The 12,731-nt window shown below is 48.6% G+C and overlaps 1 protein-coding gene across 3 annotated transcripts in view; it reads left to right on the top strand.

Moving 5' to 3' along the window:
* The first annotated feature begins 9,613 nt into the window (after positions 1 to 9,613).
* DDX43 (DEAD-box helicase 43) overlaps positions 9,614 to 12,731 on the top strand; it is an 83,212-nt gene continuing 80,094 nt past the window's right edge. For all 3 annotated transcript variants that reach the window (XM_073569336.1, XM_073569335.1, XM_073569334.1), the window contains exon 1: positions 9,614 to 10,065. In XM_073569336.1, coding sequence (XP_073425437.1) covers positions 9,798 to 10,065 — 268 coding nt within the window. In that variant the 5' untranslated portion in view covers positions 9,614 to 9,797. The remainder of the gene's footprint in view (positions 10,066 to 12,731) is intronic.

Here is a 12,731-nt window from a genome sequence, read left to right as displayed (position 1 = left end):
CTTCATCAGAAAGGTTTTTTGGTTTCTTTTGGTAGAAAACTATAATTTACAGACAAGGTAAACAAGAGAACAAAACAAAAAATGTTTTTGTCAGAAACTGCAACGGACATAGGTTTCTATTATAAAAAAGGGTCAAACGTCAGAAGAATAATCTATAGTGATCTATTTTTGTCTGGATGCTAAATAAAGAATACACTGCTTCTTCATTTTTGAGTGCCAAGTATTTTTGTACACATTTACGGGTTGGAAACCTTACTTGAGCACCGAACAACCTTCCTTTTTTTCTCTGGAGTGCCGTGTTTTTTTTGCCTGCAGGTAGGAAAATAGGCTGAGCAAACGATGGGGCCCAAACTAACTAGACACGACAGGAAAGGAAAGACACTGTCTGCAATCACACAAAAAACCCTGCAAAAAATGCCCAACACGTCTGATAGAAAAAACACTGAAGTCACTAGACTTCGCCCACTATATCAGCACTCTGGTATATTCTGAAAACAGAGCAAAGAGAGGCCAATCTAATAAGGGACAAAAACAAACTGGCACAAACAATAACATAAGGATGGAAATTCAGCACAGCCCCAGCTGGGGCTGGCTGACCACACAAAACTGAAATAGATAAAACCAAATCAAATGTGAACAATAGCAAAAGAACACTTAGCTTGAGCATGCAGGGACTGAGCTGGATACTAAGACCTCAGGAGGCAGGAAAAAATCACCAGCAGGGATAGAGGGAGTTGGCTGTCTTAAATCCAGTCAGAAACTCCCAATGTCCAATCGTCCTCCTCATTATCAGGTGGCAGGCCTCTGTTAATTAGATCAGCTCCATTACCTCCTGTAACCACCAGAGGGAGCCCAGAAAGAGAACTCGCGACCCCTCTGACAATACAACCATCTCCACTACCTTCACCAGCAACCAGAGGTAGGCCAGAAGGTGAATTCACAACAGATACGCATGAGTTAGGGTCTTATAGTTAGAGTCAGTACCGAGCATTTGCACTGCTTAGCGCGACAGTGTACTCAGCTTTCCTTCCTGTAGTGCCTGAGGGCGGCAGTCAGTACAGGCATCACTTACTGCAGATACCGCAGTCTCTGACTGAGCGTCACCGTGCGCACTTAGGTGCGCTGTCCAGCACTGTGTTTACGCTGGTTAGGGGCAACCGCCAAGGCAGACATAGTACCCGCTCTGAGCAGTAATTTACTTTGAGTCGTGACCTGTGACGCTCAAGAGGTCACGCTTATTCGCCAGCTCGTACAGACTCTGTGAGGTAACAGAGTCTGTCCTTGCACGCGCAGGGTCTGAGGCTACCCGCCGGTGTCCGGCTACTTCCTATCCTATCCGTCATTGTCTAGCAGCAGTTTCCATCACTGCACGGTGGACCCCAGGCTGCGAACGCACCTCATTAACACCTTTTATTATTTGGTGCGTTCCACCAGCGCAAACATTATCATGGCGCCAGGGTCTGGCTAGCAATGGCGGACGATCAGCGTCTGCAGAGATATATCCAGCAGCTGGAGGGCAGGTTGACCGCTGTTGAGCGGTCAACCTCAGCTGCGGATGTCACTGCAGTCGCTGCTCAGGCAGTCGCGGAGGCTGTGTCCCGTGCCTCCACTTCCACTCCTGTCCCGACATTGTCCCGTCTTCCACTGCCCGATAAGTTCTCGGGTGATGGCGCCTCCTGCCGGGGTTTCATGAGCCAGTGCTCTATTCAGCTTGAGCTGCTGGCCACGCGTTTTCCCTCAGAACGGGCCAAGGTGGGATTCATTATCTCCCTCCTGTCGGGCAGGGCTCTGGAGTGGGCCACTCCCCTGTGGGAGCGTGGTGACCCTGTGGTTCAGAGTGCCGTCCAGTTCCTGGTATCACTGAAATAGGTCTTTCTGGGGCCACAGGTCACACACGATACCGCTCTCCAGTTGTTGGCACTGGTGCAAGGATCCTCCTCGGTCAGCCATTATGTCGTCCCTTTTCGGACACTGGCGTCCGAGTTGGAATGGCCTGACAAGGCGCTTATATCAGTCTTTTGGAGGGGTTTGGGGGGGACACGTCAAGGACGCGCTGGCCGCCAGGGAGGTTCCAGTTTCTCTGGAGGAGCTTATCACCATCTGCACCCGCATAGATATCCGTTTCACGGAGCGAGGGGTGGAGCGCTCCAAGTCCAGATTGAGGGTTAGGTTGGCTCCAACCTTCTCCAAACACCTGGAACCTCCCGATTGGGTGATCGAGCCTTCTGAGGCCATGGAGGTGTCTCGCACGGGATCCAAGTCTCGCTCAGTGCGCACCCCCGTGTTTTGTTTCCAATGTCGACAGCTTGGTCACCTGGCTAACAGGTGCCCACAGCGGTTGGGAAACGCCAGCGTCTAGTGGTAATCGGAGGGGGCCTTCTAGACACTGAAACTTTCTCCTCCAAGCTGTCCTTTAAAGGGACACTAGAGTGCGGTTCTTCCACCTTGGTGGTAGAGGTTTGCGTGGACTCCGGGGCGGAGGGCAATTTTATGTCTTCAGCCTTCGCCCAATGGCACGCAGTCCCATTGGTCCTGCTACCTCACCCCGTTACCATCAGGGTGGTGAACGGCTCGACATTACCCTCACAAATCACACATCAGACTGCTCCTCTTAGGCTCTCGCTGTCTCCGTCCCACCACGAGACCTTGTCTCTCCTCATTATGCCCGAGGGCATCGATCAGGTTCTCCTATGAGTTCCCTAGTTGTGCTGCCGCTCTCCTCACATAGAGTGGTCGTCGGGAGAATTCTTGGCTGGAGCAAGTCCTGTGAGGGTAGATGCGTGAGGGAGTGCGTTCATGTAGCTTCCACTGAGGTCCCCGCAGATCTCTCCTCGCTCCCTAAGCACTAACAATAGTACGCAAACGTATTCTCCAAAAAAGCGGCAGAGACTCTTCCGCCGCATCGCCCATATGACTGTCCTAGAGACCTTTTGCCAGGTGCGGAGCCTCCTCGGGGTCGCGTGTATCCCCTGGCTCTCCCGGAGATGGAGGCCATGTCACAATATATCAGGGAGAATCTGGCAAGAGGGTTCATTAGGAAGTCGGTGTCACCAGCAGAGTCGGGATTCTTCTTCCTGCAGAAGAAGAGTGGGGAGCTGCATCCTTATATTGAATACAGGGGTCTTAACGCCATAACCGTTAAGAACAAATACCCTCTGCCCCTGATATCAGAGCTGTTCAATAGGTTGTGCGGAGTGAGGATCTTCTCCAAACTAGATCTACGAGGGGCCTATAGCCTGATATGTATTCGTGAGGGGGACGAATGGAAGACGGCCTTTAACACCAGGGATGGCCTCTACGAGTATCTGGTCATGCCCTTCGGCCTCTGTAATGCCCCAGCCGTCTTCCAAGACTTTGTAAATGATGCCTCCCGAGACATGCTCTCACCTCGGTGGTGGTCTATCTGGATGACATCTTTATCGTCTCTCCAGATTTGGACTCCCACCAGAGAGACGTTTGCAAGGTCTTCGACCGCTTACGAGCGAACTCACTCTATGCCAAGTTGGAGAAGTGCCAGTTTGAGCAGGAGTCCATGCCTTTCCTGGGCTACATCATCTCGGCCCAGGGTTTGGCTATGGATCCTGCCAAACTGCAGGCAGTAATGGACTGGCAAGAACCCCACTCCCTTAAGGCGGTGCAGCACTTTTTGGGGTTCATTAACTGTTATCGCCAGTTCATCCCTCACTTCTCTACTTTGGTGGCTCCCTTGGTTGCCCTCACCAAAAAGGGAGCGAATCCTAAGATATGGTCGGAACAGGTATCTGAGGCCTTCTCCTCCATAAAGACCCATTTTACCGGCGCTCCTATCCTCCACCGTCCCGATGTGGATAAACTCTTTATCCTAGAAGTAAATGCCTCCTCCATCGGTGCCGGAGCAGTCCTTTTTCAGAAGGATGCTCAACGTCGGAGCATCCCTGCTTCTTCTTCCCTAAGACCTTTTCACCAGCGGAGAGGAACTATTCTATCGGGGACAGGGAGTTGCTGGCAATGAAGTTGGCCTTTTCTGAGTGGAGACACCTCCTGAAGGGAGCCCGTTTTCCCCTCCAGGTGTACACCGACCATAAAAATCTGGAATACCTGCAAATGGCCCAGCGACTGAATTCTCGCCAGGCCAGATGGTTACTATTCTTCTCCCGCTTCCGTTTCACCTTTCATTATCTATCCGGTGAGAAGAACGTCCGGGCCGATGCTCTCTCTTGCTCCGTGGTGTCATTGGAGGAGGAGTCTGAGACTCGGCTACTCGTCCCATCTGAGAGCCTGAGGACCGTGACCCCGGTTGCCCTTGAGTCGGTGCCTCCGGGCAAGACCTTTGTCCCTACCCGTCTGCAACCAGAGGTTCTCTCTTGGACTCACGCGTCCAGGGTTGGTGGTTACTTTGGGACAAAGCGGAACACCAAACTCCTGGCAAGAACATATTGGTAGCCCCATATGGCTCGGGACGTGGGAGATTACATTTGGGCATGCGTCTCCTGCGCCCAAAACAGGTCTTCTCGGCAGAGACCTGCCGGACTACTTTACCCCCTGCCGGTGGCGGACAGACCCTGGGAAATAGTCGGCATGGAATTCGTGAACTGCCCAAGTCCAGTGGCAGCAAGGTCATCTGGGTAGTCACCGATCATTTTTCCAAAATGGTGCACCTGGTGCCACTCTCGCGGCTACCTTCCGCACGGGGTCTGGCAGCATTGTTCATAAAACATGTCTTTCGTTTGCATGGTATGCCAGACAAGATAGTCAGTGATCGGGGTCCCCAGTTTGAGTCTCGGTTCTGGAGAGAGCTCTGTAGTTTGCTCAGTATTGTGCTAAATCTCTCCTCGGCCTATCATCCCGAGACGAACGGGTTGGTTGAGAGAGCCAACCAGACCCTGGTCACATACCTGCGATATTTTGTCTCGGACAGGCAGGATGACTGGGCATCCTTGCTACCGTTGGCAGAGTTTGCTTTGTACAACGCTGTGGCCGATTCCACCAATCAGACCCCATTCCTCCTTAATTATGGCCAGCATCCGCGAGTCCCTGTGCCCATGTCCGTGTTGTCCACTGATTCCAGGGAGGTAGACTGGGTGGTGGAGGCATGTGACATTTGGGACCGCACTCAAGATGCCATATGGGCCTCCAGGGAGAGAATGAGGTCCTCCGTTGACACGCACCAGCACCCCGCACAGACCTTTGCTCCAGGCGACTTAGTGTGACTCTCCACCCGTAACATCAGGCTGCGGGTCGAGTCCACTAAGTTTGCACCCTGCTACATTGGTCCCTTCAAGGTCCTTGAGCAGATCAATCCAGTGGTCTACCGCCCGGCCCGTCCACCACACTTGGCTGTCTCTGACACCTTTCACGTGTCCCTCCTTAAACCTGTTCACATGTCCCGATTCTCTGAGTCATCTGCTGGGACATCAGATCTGTCCTCGGATGAGTTTGAGGTCAATGCCATCGTGGGATGCAGGGTAAAAAATTTTATTTGGTGGATTGGAAGAGCCATGGTCCAGAGGCTCGAACCTGGGAGCCAGTGGAGAACATCCACACTCCACTCCTTATTGTGGCATTTGAGTGTAGCAAGGCTCAGAGGGGAGGGGGGCCCTAGGAGTGGGGGTAATGTTAGGCATCAGATTCCTGTCGCTGCACAGCAGGAATCCTGATCCTTGCCTTTGGCGGTCTCCCATTCCTCTCCAGCTACAGTGGAGCCTGTGCAGCAGACTCATCGATCCCAGCGCTCGGCCAACACCAGCATTGTGGGTTTGGTTGCTGCTGCTGCCACCTATGGTCTAGCTATAGCAACGCATGCTGGTCAGCAGCGAATGATTCCAGGGACTAAGTCCTCCTTTCGCTCCAATGAGCATGCCCGTGGGACGATCTCCCATTGGAGATCGGAGGTCACATGTTCAGGTCCTTCTCAAGCTCGGATTGGACCATCAGGAAGGCCCCGGAAAGACGCTGCTATAAAAGGTTCGCATGGCCGCCCCGCCTTGTGCTATGATAGACATTGATTCTACATTGTTTAGAGGTATGAGTGATGATGGATGTATGAGACTGGTGACTGACTCATTAAGACTCCCTCCCTTTGATACGCATGAGTTAGAGTCAGTACCGAGCATTTGCACTGCTTAGCACCGCAGTGTACTCAGCTCTCCTTCCTGTAGCGCCTGAGGGTGGCAGCCAGTACAGGCATCACTTACTGCAGATACCGCAGTCTCTGACTGAGCGGCGCCGGCGCCAGCACTGTGCTTACGCTAGTTAGTGGCGACTGCCAGGGCAGACATAGTACCCGCTCTGTGCGGTAATTTACTTTGAGTTGTGACCTATGATGCTCAACAGGTCACACTTATACGCCGGCTCGTACAGACTCTGTGAGGAAACAGAGTCTGTCCTTGCACGTGCTGGGTCTGAGGTTACCCGACAGTGTCCGGCTACTTCCTTTCCGTCATTGTCTAGCAGCAGTTTCCATCGCTGCACGGTGGACTCCAGGCTGCGAACGCACCTCATTAACACCATTTATTTGGTGTGTTCCGCCAGCCTAGCACAGAGTGATCCAGTTAGAGGGAGCAGGGTGGTGGGTGTCAAGGGCACGGATTTGAGGTTGGAAAGATTTTGGGTGTTTATATTGGGTTGGGAGCGATAGAAGGGGGTAATAATGGAAGGTATGCGCTGTGGGTGTCCAGGATTGGGATATGTCGCCAGCAGTGAGGAGAGACAGAGCAGGTGGGAGAAGGATAGTGGGCGACTTGTTTTGTGTTTTATTAGGAGAGATCTGAGGTTGAGGAGCAGGTCAGCGGAGGAGGTCACGTGGGGAGGCAAGAGGGAAGGAGAGATTATTACGTGGTTAGAGGGTGCTGGAGTTTGTGGATAGCGAAGGAGAGTGAGGATTAATGGAGCCAAAACCGTTAGAGAGTATCTCAGCATGATGAGAGTAAGGGTGGAGGAAAGAGAAATTTAGTATATTTAAACACATTGATTTGTGGTACCTTCTGTTTACTTCTGGCTCATTTATAAACATTAGGGTACTTTCATGGTCCCTCTGGGGCTTGCATCTGAACCCTCACCAGTCAAAACAGGATTCAGGTGAATGCGCCAAATGGGCTATAGACTATAATAGTGCCAAATGTATGCTCTGATGTGCATCATTTTTGGGGATATACACCTACTGGAAGTAGACATATGAGCATACCATAAAATTAGGAGGAAAACAAAAACGGAGGCCACTTGTTCTGCAAATACAAACACTGTATGAAGGAGGCCTTGGGTACAGCACAGATATTACAACAATTGTATCCAGTAACTGTGACAGACAACCTACATAAATAAAAATGGAAACTAAAATTCAGACTGAATTCTGCTCATTATACCACTCTACCTCTTTACCCTTAGATCATTTTTGCTGGTATTAAGGGAGCATGTAACTTGTCATACACAAAAGAAATAAATTACCATTATAAATAATGCAAAAAATAACTACAAAATAGTCTCACATCTGCACAATAGAATGTGTAAATGAGACAGCCTCAATGTCTCCTACATTCACAGAGAGGTGTGACTGTCCATTGTCCCCTTGGCATTAGCCTCACAAAGGCAACCTTATCATTGAGATGGTAATTTTACCACAGTACAGGTGTTTGAGGTAGACATAAACAAAGAAAAAAAAAAGACTATAGAACTTAGGTTCTTAACTCCTTAAGCCACTTTGTATTTTATGTTAATGACTAAGCCTCATTTTTCCAATCTGACCAGTGTACATGTAATCCCCAATGTAAGCATAGAGCACAAGATAAATGTGATTTTTTTTTTAGAGACAGAATAAACAAATCAAGGGCAGGTGAAGAATTTGTATTAATTTGCTTTACGCTATTCACCTTGCTGTATAAGTGATAAAATAGCTTTACCAGATTTATATTGTTTTTTAGTTTTTGCTACTGTCTCACTTTAAAAAGTGCTTTATCTTCAAGTTTTTTTTTTAATCACCATATTCTGAGAGCTTGAATTTCTTCACTTTTCTGCAGACAGCCATGTGAGGGCTTCTTTGAGGAGTTGAACTTTTTATTAGTACCATTTTGGGGTGAATAACATTTTTTGATCACTTCAATTCCGATTTTGGGAATGAAAAAAACCCAACAATTCAGGAATAGTATTTTTTCCCCTTTCTTTATTTATACTGTTCACTGAATGGTAAAAATGATATGACGGCTTTAGGGTATGTGCACACATTGCGGATTTGGCTGAATCTGCAGGTAAAATGACCTGCGTTTTACCTGCAGATTTCCTGCGTATTTTATGCAGATTTTGTGCGGATTCCTATAATGGAAGAGGTGTAAAAACGCTGCGGATTACATGGTACTGTACACCACATGGAAAACTGCTGCGGATCCGCAGCCAAATCCGCAACGTGTGCACATACCCTTAGGCCATGTGCACACGATGCAGATTTCCAGCAGATCCGCAGCGGATTTTTCCGTGCAGAAACACTGCATATCCGCATTGTGATGTACAGTAGCATGTAAGTCAATAGAAAAAAAAAACGCTGTGCAGACGCTGCGGACTTTTCCGCGCGGTTTTCTTGCGGTTCAAAATATGCAGCATGTCACTTCTTTTGTGCGGTTTTCCACCTGCTCCATTCTCCAAATCCGCAGGGGGAAATCTGCACAAAAACAGGAAGAAATCCGCAGGAAAAATACAGGTCATTTGACCTGCGGATTTCTTCAATTCTGCCCGGAAAAATCCACAGGGCTAAAAAGTCCGTCTGCACTCAGCCTTATTCTTCGGATCTGTGAGATTACAGTGCTACCACATTTAGGTTTTGCTGCTTTTACAAGAAAAAAAATTATAGAAAAAGCAATAGAGAGCTATCCCTTTTTTTTCCATTGACGGTGCTGAATAGGGGATCGTTTTTTGCGGGGCAAGAGAACGTTTTCAGGGATACCATTCCAATTCACATATGACATAGTTTTTGACATTTTTTTTAATATTTCTTTACGGTGTTCAAAGTAGGGGTTAAACAGCGCAACAGTTTTACACAGCCGGTTGTTCTGGATGCGGCAATTCCAAGTCCGTGTATTTTTGCATAAATATGCACACTCAGCTCCATCCATGCTGCTGGGAAAAAACAGCCATGTCTCTGTGTATTTTGCACGGTCCTTGTACAATCACGGACATGTGCATAACTCCATAGGTGATAATGGGTACGCGACGCATGTGGGAAAAACCAGATCCCTCACACTTATGCAACATGTGAACGAGGCCTAAATCTGGGTGACAGCCGCCAGCAGTTTGCCCCATCCAGATTCCGGGGTTTCCTCATCGAGCTCACATACAACATATGTTATTTAGGCAGATTTTTGGTGTCACCTTAGAAAATATATAGAAATTTAGAATGTGACTCATTTTTGTCAGATAATTAGCCCTAAACAGAGAAATAAATGCTGTACATGTGTAATGGTGAGACTAAATAACGAGGCGGTGGCGCAGAAAAATGTCGCTGTGGGGTCTTTTCTGTCACAACCTGGGGAGATGTTCATTGATAATAGAAACAGCAACCATGTTAGTATTTTGTCTGTTTATTTACTATTGGGGGCAGGACAATCACAGCCTCGCCCACTTTACTGTCCACAGACCCCACACACAGCCCACCCACCCCGTATAGACCCCACACACAGCCCGCACGGACCGTACACAGACCCCACATAGCTACGTGCAGCCGCGCCGCTCAGGCGGGAACCGCCGCACACGTGACCACAGGCTTATCACTCGCTACCACCAGCGCGTTGTTGCCCGGCTACGTGAAGTCAGCGGAGTATAGGGCTCGGCGGAACATGTCTGACTGGGAGGAAGAGTACGACACCGGCAGTGCAGAGAGTGTTAAGAAAGCGCCACCGGCCACGAATGAAAGACGTGAGCCGGCATGGAAGCGGCAAGAGTCTCGTGGCTGGAAGAGAGACGAAGGTGGCCGCTATTCCCACCAACCTAACCGGCAGACTGCAAAGGGGGCAATGGAGTTCAGAAGACGGGAGACTGACGACGACCCTGGAGCTAAACCCTTGTGTTTCCCCGTGGACAGCTCGATGGTCGGGAAGGTGATCGGTGAGTAGCTCCGGGGGGCAGCAGGGTGGGCATGTGCACGAGCGGGCACTGATCGCCCCCAACCGTTACTGGCTGCAGAGACACGGCCTGGCTCAGAGCTCTGCGCCTAATGAGGATGTGATTAATGTTATAATGTTGCGCAAACTGCAGGCAGAGTAGATCAGAGCCTGACTGCACAATACACATCTGGCCAGAACCAGATTCCTCCAACTCCATCATCCCTGGCCGCCTCTTCCCACTGATTGATGGGTCTTCCCTATAGTCAGAGACCTGTGGATCAGTGCTGGTAGAGTCCACCGGGTGCAGAGGAAAAGCGTCATAGAAACCCGTCACCACTTCTGGATTTGCATTTGGCCTACAAATATATAGAATCCCGAGTGTGGCTTTATTGGGTGCAGCTGTGCAGCTCCTCACCTTTCCAATGCAGTCTATCACAAGCAAAAACTAACATAAAAGCTGGCTGATTACATTTGGGAATGAGGAGTGGCGCAGGAGTGACGCTGGTTTCTAATGTAAACGTCAAGTATCCAGGAGCTGCGGCTCCTGGATACCGGATGTTTACATTAGAAACCAGCGTCGCTGGTCTCTCGCTGCCACATGCAGCGATGCGCGCTGGCCAGTGGGAGACCAGCGATCGAAAAACGGCCCTGGCCGATGCTGCACGATCAGCGATAACCGGCAGGGGGGCCCGGTCGCTGATCCCCGTCACACAGGGATCTCACTGGCGAAATCACTGTGTGTGATGGGGCCTTAAGGCTATGTGCACTCGTTGCAGATTAGATTTAGCTGCGTTATACAGTACCATTGTTTTCAATGGTAAGCTGAAAAACGCTGTGCACATGCTGCAGATTTTTCCGCGCGGATTTGCTGTGCGTTCAAATCCGCAGTATGTCAATTCTTTGTGTGGATTCCGCTGCGGTTTCACACCTCCATTGTAGAGGTGTCAAACCACAGGCTAATCCGCAGGTCTTTTGACCTGTGGATTTACCTGCGGATTTTTCCAAATCCGCACGGAAAAATCCGCAGCACCTAAAACTACGTGTGCACATAGCCTAAAGGTTCAATGCACCATCACAGCACTCGTCTCATTCATAACGAGCGTTCACTATGCCATACATCGTACTCCCTTTGATTTACAATTTTAACAGTATGGTTTTTAAAGACATTGCAATAAAGATGAAGTTTCAACGTCTATTCAACAATCTGATTTGGCTGTTTTGTTGCTGGAGCTTTTTTGTTTGATCGTACTCCTGCCCACCTTTTTATGTATCAGGAGACCTGTGTAAACAACTCTCGTCTTGATGAAGTGAGGCCACTGTGCTCCTGGCTTCGGTAGTGTCAGTCTCTACTTAAAGTCCAGATCCTTGGATCAGGAACAGAACAGACTTAGGAAAACATTTACAGCACATCCTGCGTTGTACTACTGTACCCAGTTTATTACATATTTTAGGAATTTGTCCATTTTATACTAACTCCATCAAAATGGGCACATACTTCGCAGCCCTGTTATAGGTGATATCTTGTTGTAAGCAGCACTCAAGGGGTCTCAATGTATTAAATAGCTGCACACAGCCACCATTACATCTAAAATAGGTAAATAATGTATATTTGCCAATATCATCCCTGGTGTTCTAGTACTGTGTTCCCAATCTTCCTAGTCGGCCTTTTATTGCAAAGAAGACCTACCGTAAGCCCTGTATGGTATACCCAAAGTGACCGTTAAAATGACCAACAGGGAGGATTAGGAAGGCGGCAGTGGATTACCAGGGATAACACTGAAGAGCTTATATTTTTAGCTGTAGTGATACCTGTGTGTGGCTTTTGAATGAACTCCTGTCCCCAGTTTGCCAACAGGGCTATGTACTCCAAACCTCCCGACTCCCTCAAGCACTGCCTCACTACTGAGCATGTACAGAAAGTGTAAAACAGATTCATCTCAACTAGAAGCCGAGATCCATAGATCAGGAACAGACATTTAGGCCAAGTTCACACTGGGCGTTTTTGCTCCTTTTTATATGCTAATTATCTGATGCTTTTCACAGTACCAGCAAGCCTATTAGATTTCAGAAATCACATGCATGCACATTTCATATTTTGTGCTTTGCATGTTTTTTTGTACATAGAGCATATCACTTTTAGTTTTTTTTTGTTTGTTTGTTTGTTTCAGCGTTTTTCACCCATGTAATCGAATGAAAAACAACTTGGCAAAAATGCAGGTTTGGCTCCAGCTTCTTTCCTGCCAAGCACTCAGGCTTTGCTGCAAAAAAAAGCATCAAAACTCCCAGTGTGAACTTGCCCTTATAGAACATTTCATAACTTTCCCAAAATTGTTATGAAAACATTCACAGCACATCTTGCACTGAACTGCTGATCCCAATTTATTATATATTTTAGAAGGCGGTCCATTTTATACCAACTCCACAGCCCTGTTTGCCAGTGACCCAATTGAAAGTGGAAGACCTTTTGATCGTGGTATGGTCCACATTTCACCACAATTGAGAGAATTGTACTAAAAAAAGGTTTGCAAAGACATGGCTCTTCTCAGTGCAGAAAGCTATTCTCATTTTGATACAGATTTCGGAGCAGACCGTTACCATTTAAAAGCACAAGAACTTTTAATCCCCCTTACCTTTTAGGGTACCGTTACACCTAGCGATGCACCAGCG

The sequence above is a fragment of the Dendrobates tinctorius genome, unplaced genomic scaffold, assembly GCF_039654945.1.
Source record: "Dendrobates tinctorius isolate UK_male_01 unplaced genomic scaffold, ASM3965494v1 ptg000024l, whole genome shotgun sequence".
Lineage (NCBI taxonomy): Eukaryota > Metazoa > Chordata > Amphibia > Anura > Dendrobatidae > Dendrobates > Dendrobates tinctorius.
Note: the sequence above shows the minus strand (reverse complement) of the source record. Positions and strands in the feature narration are given on the sequence as shown.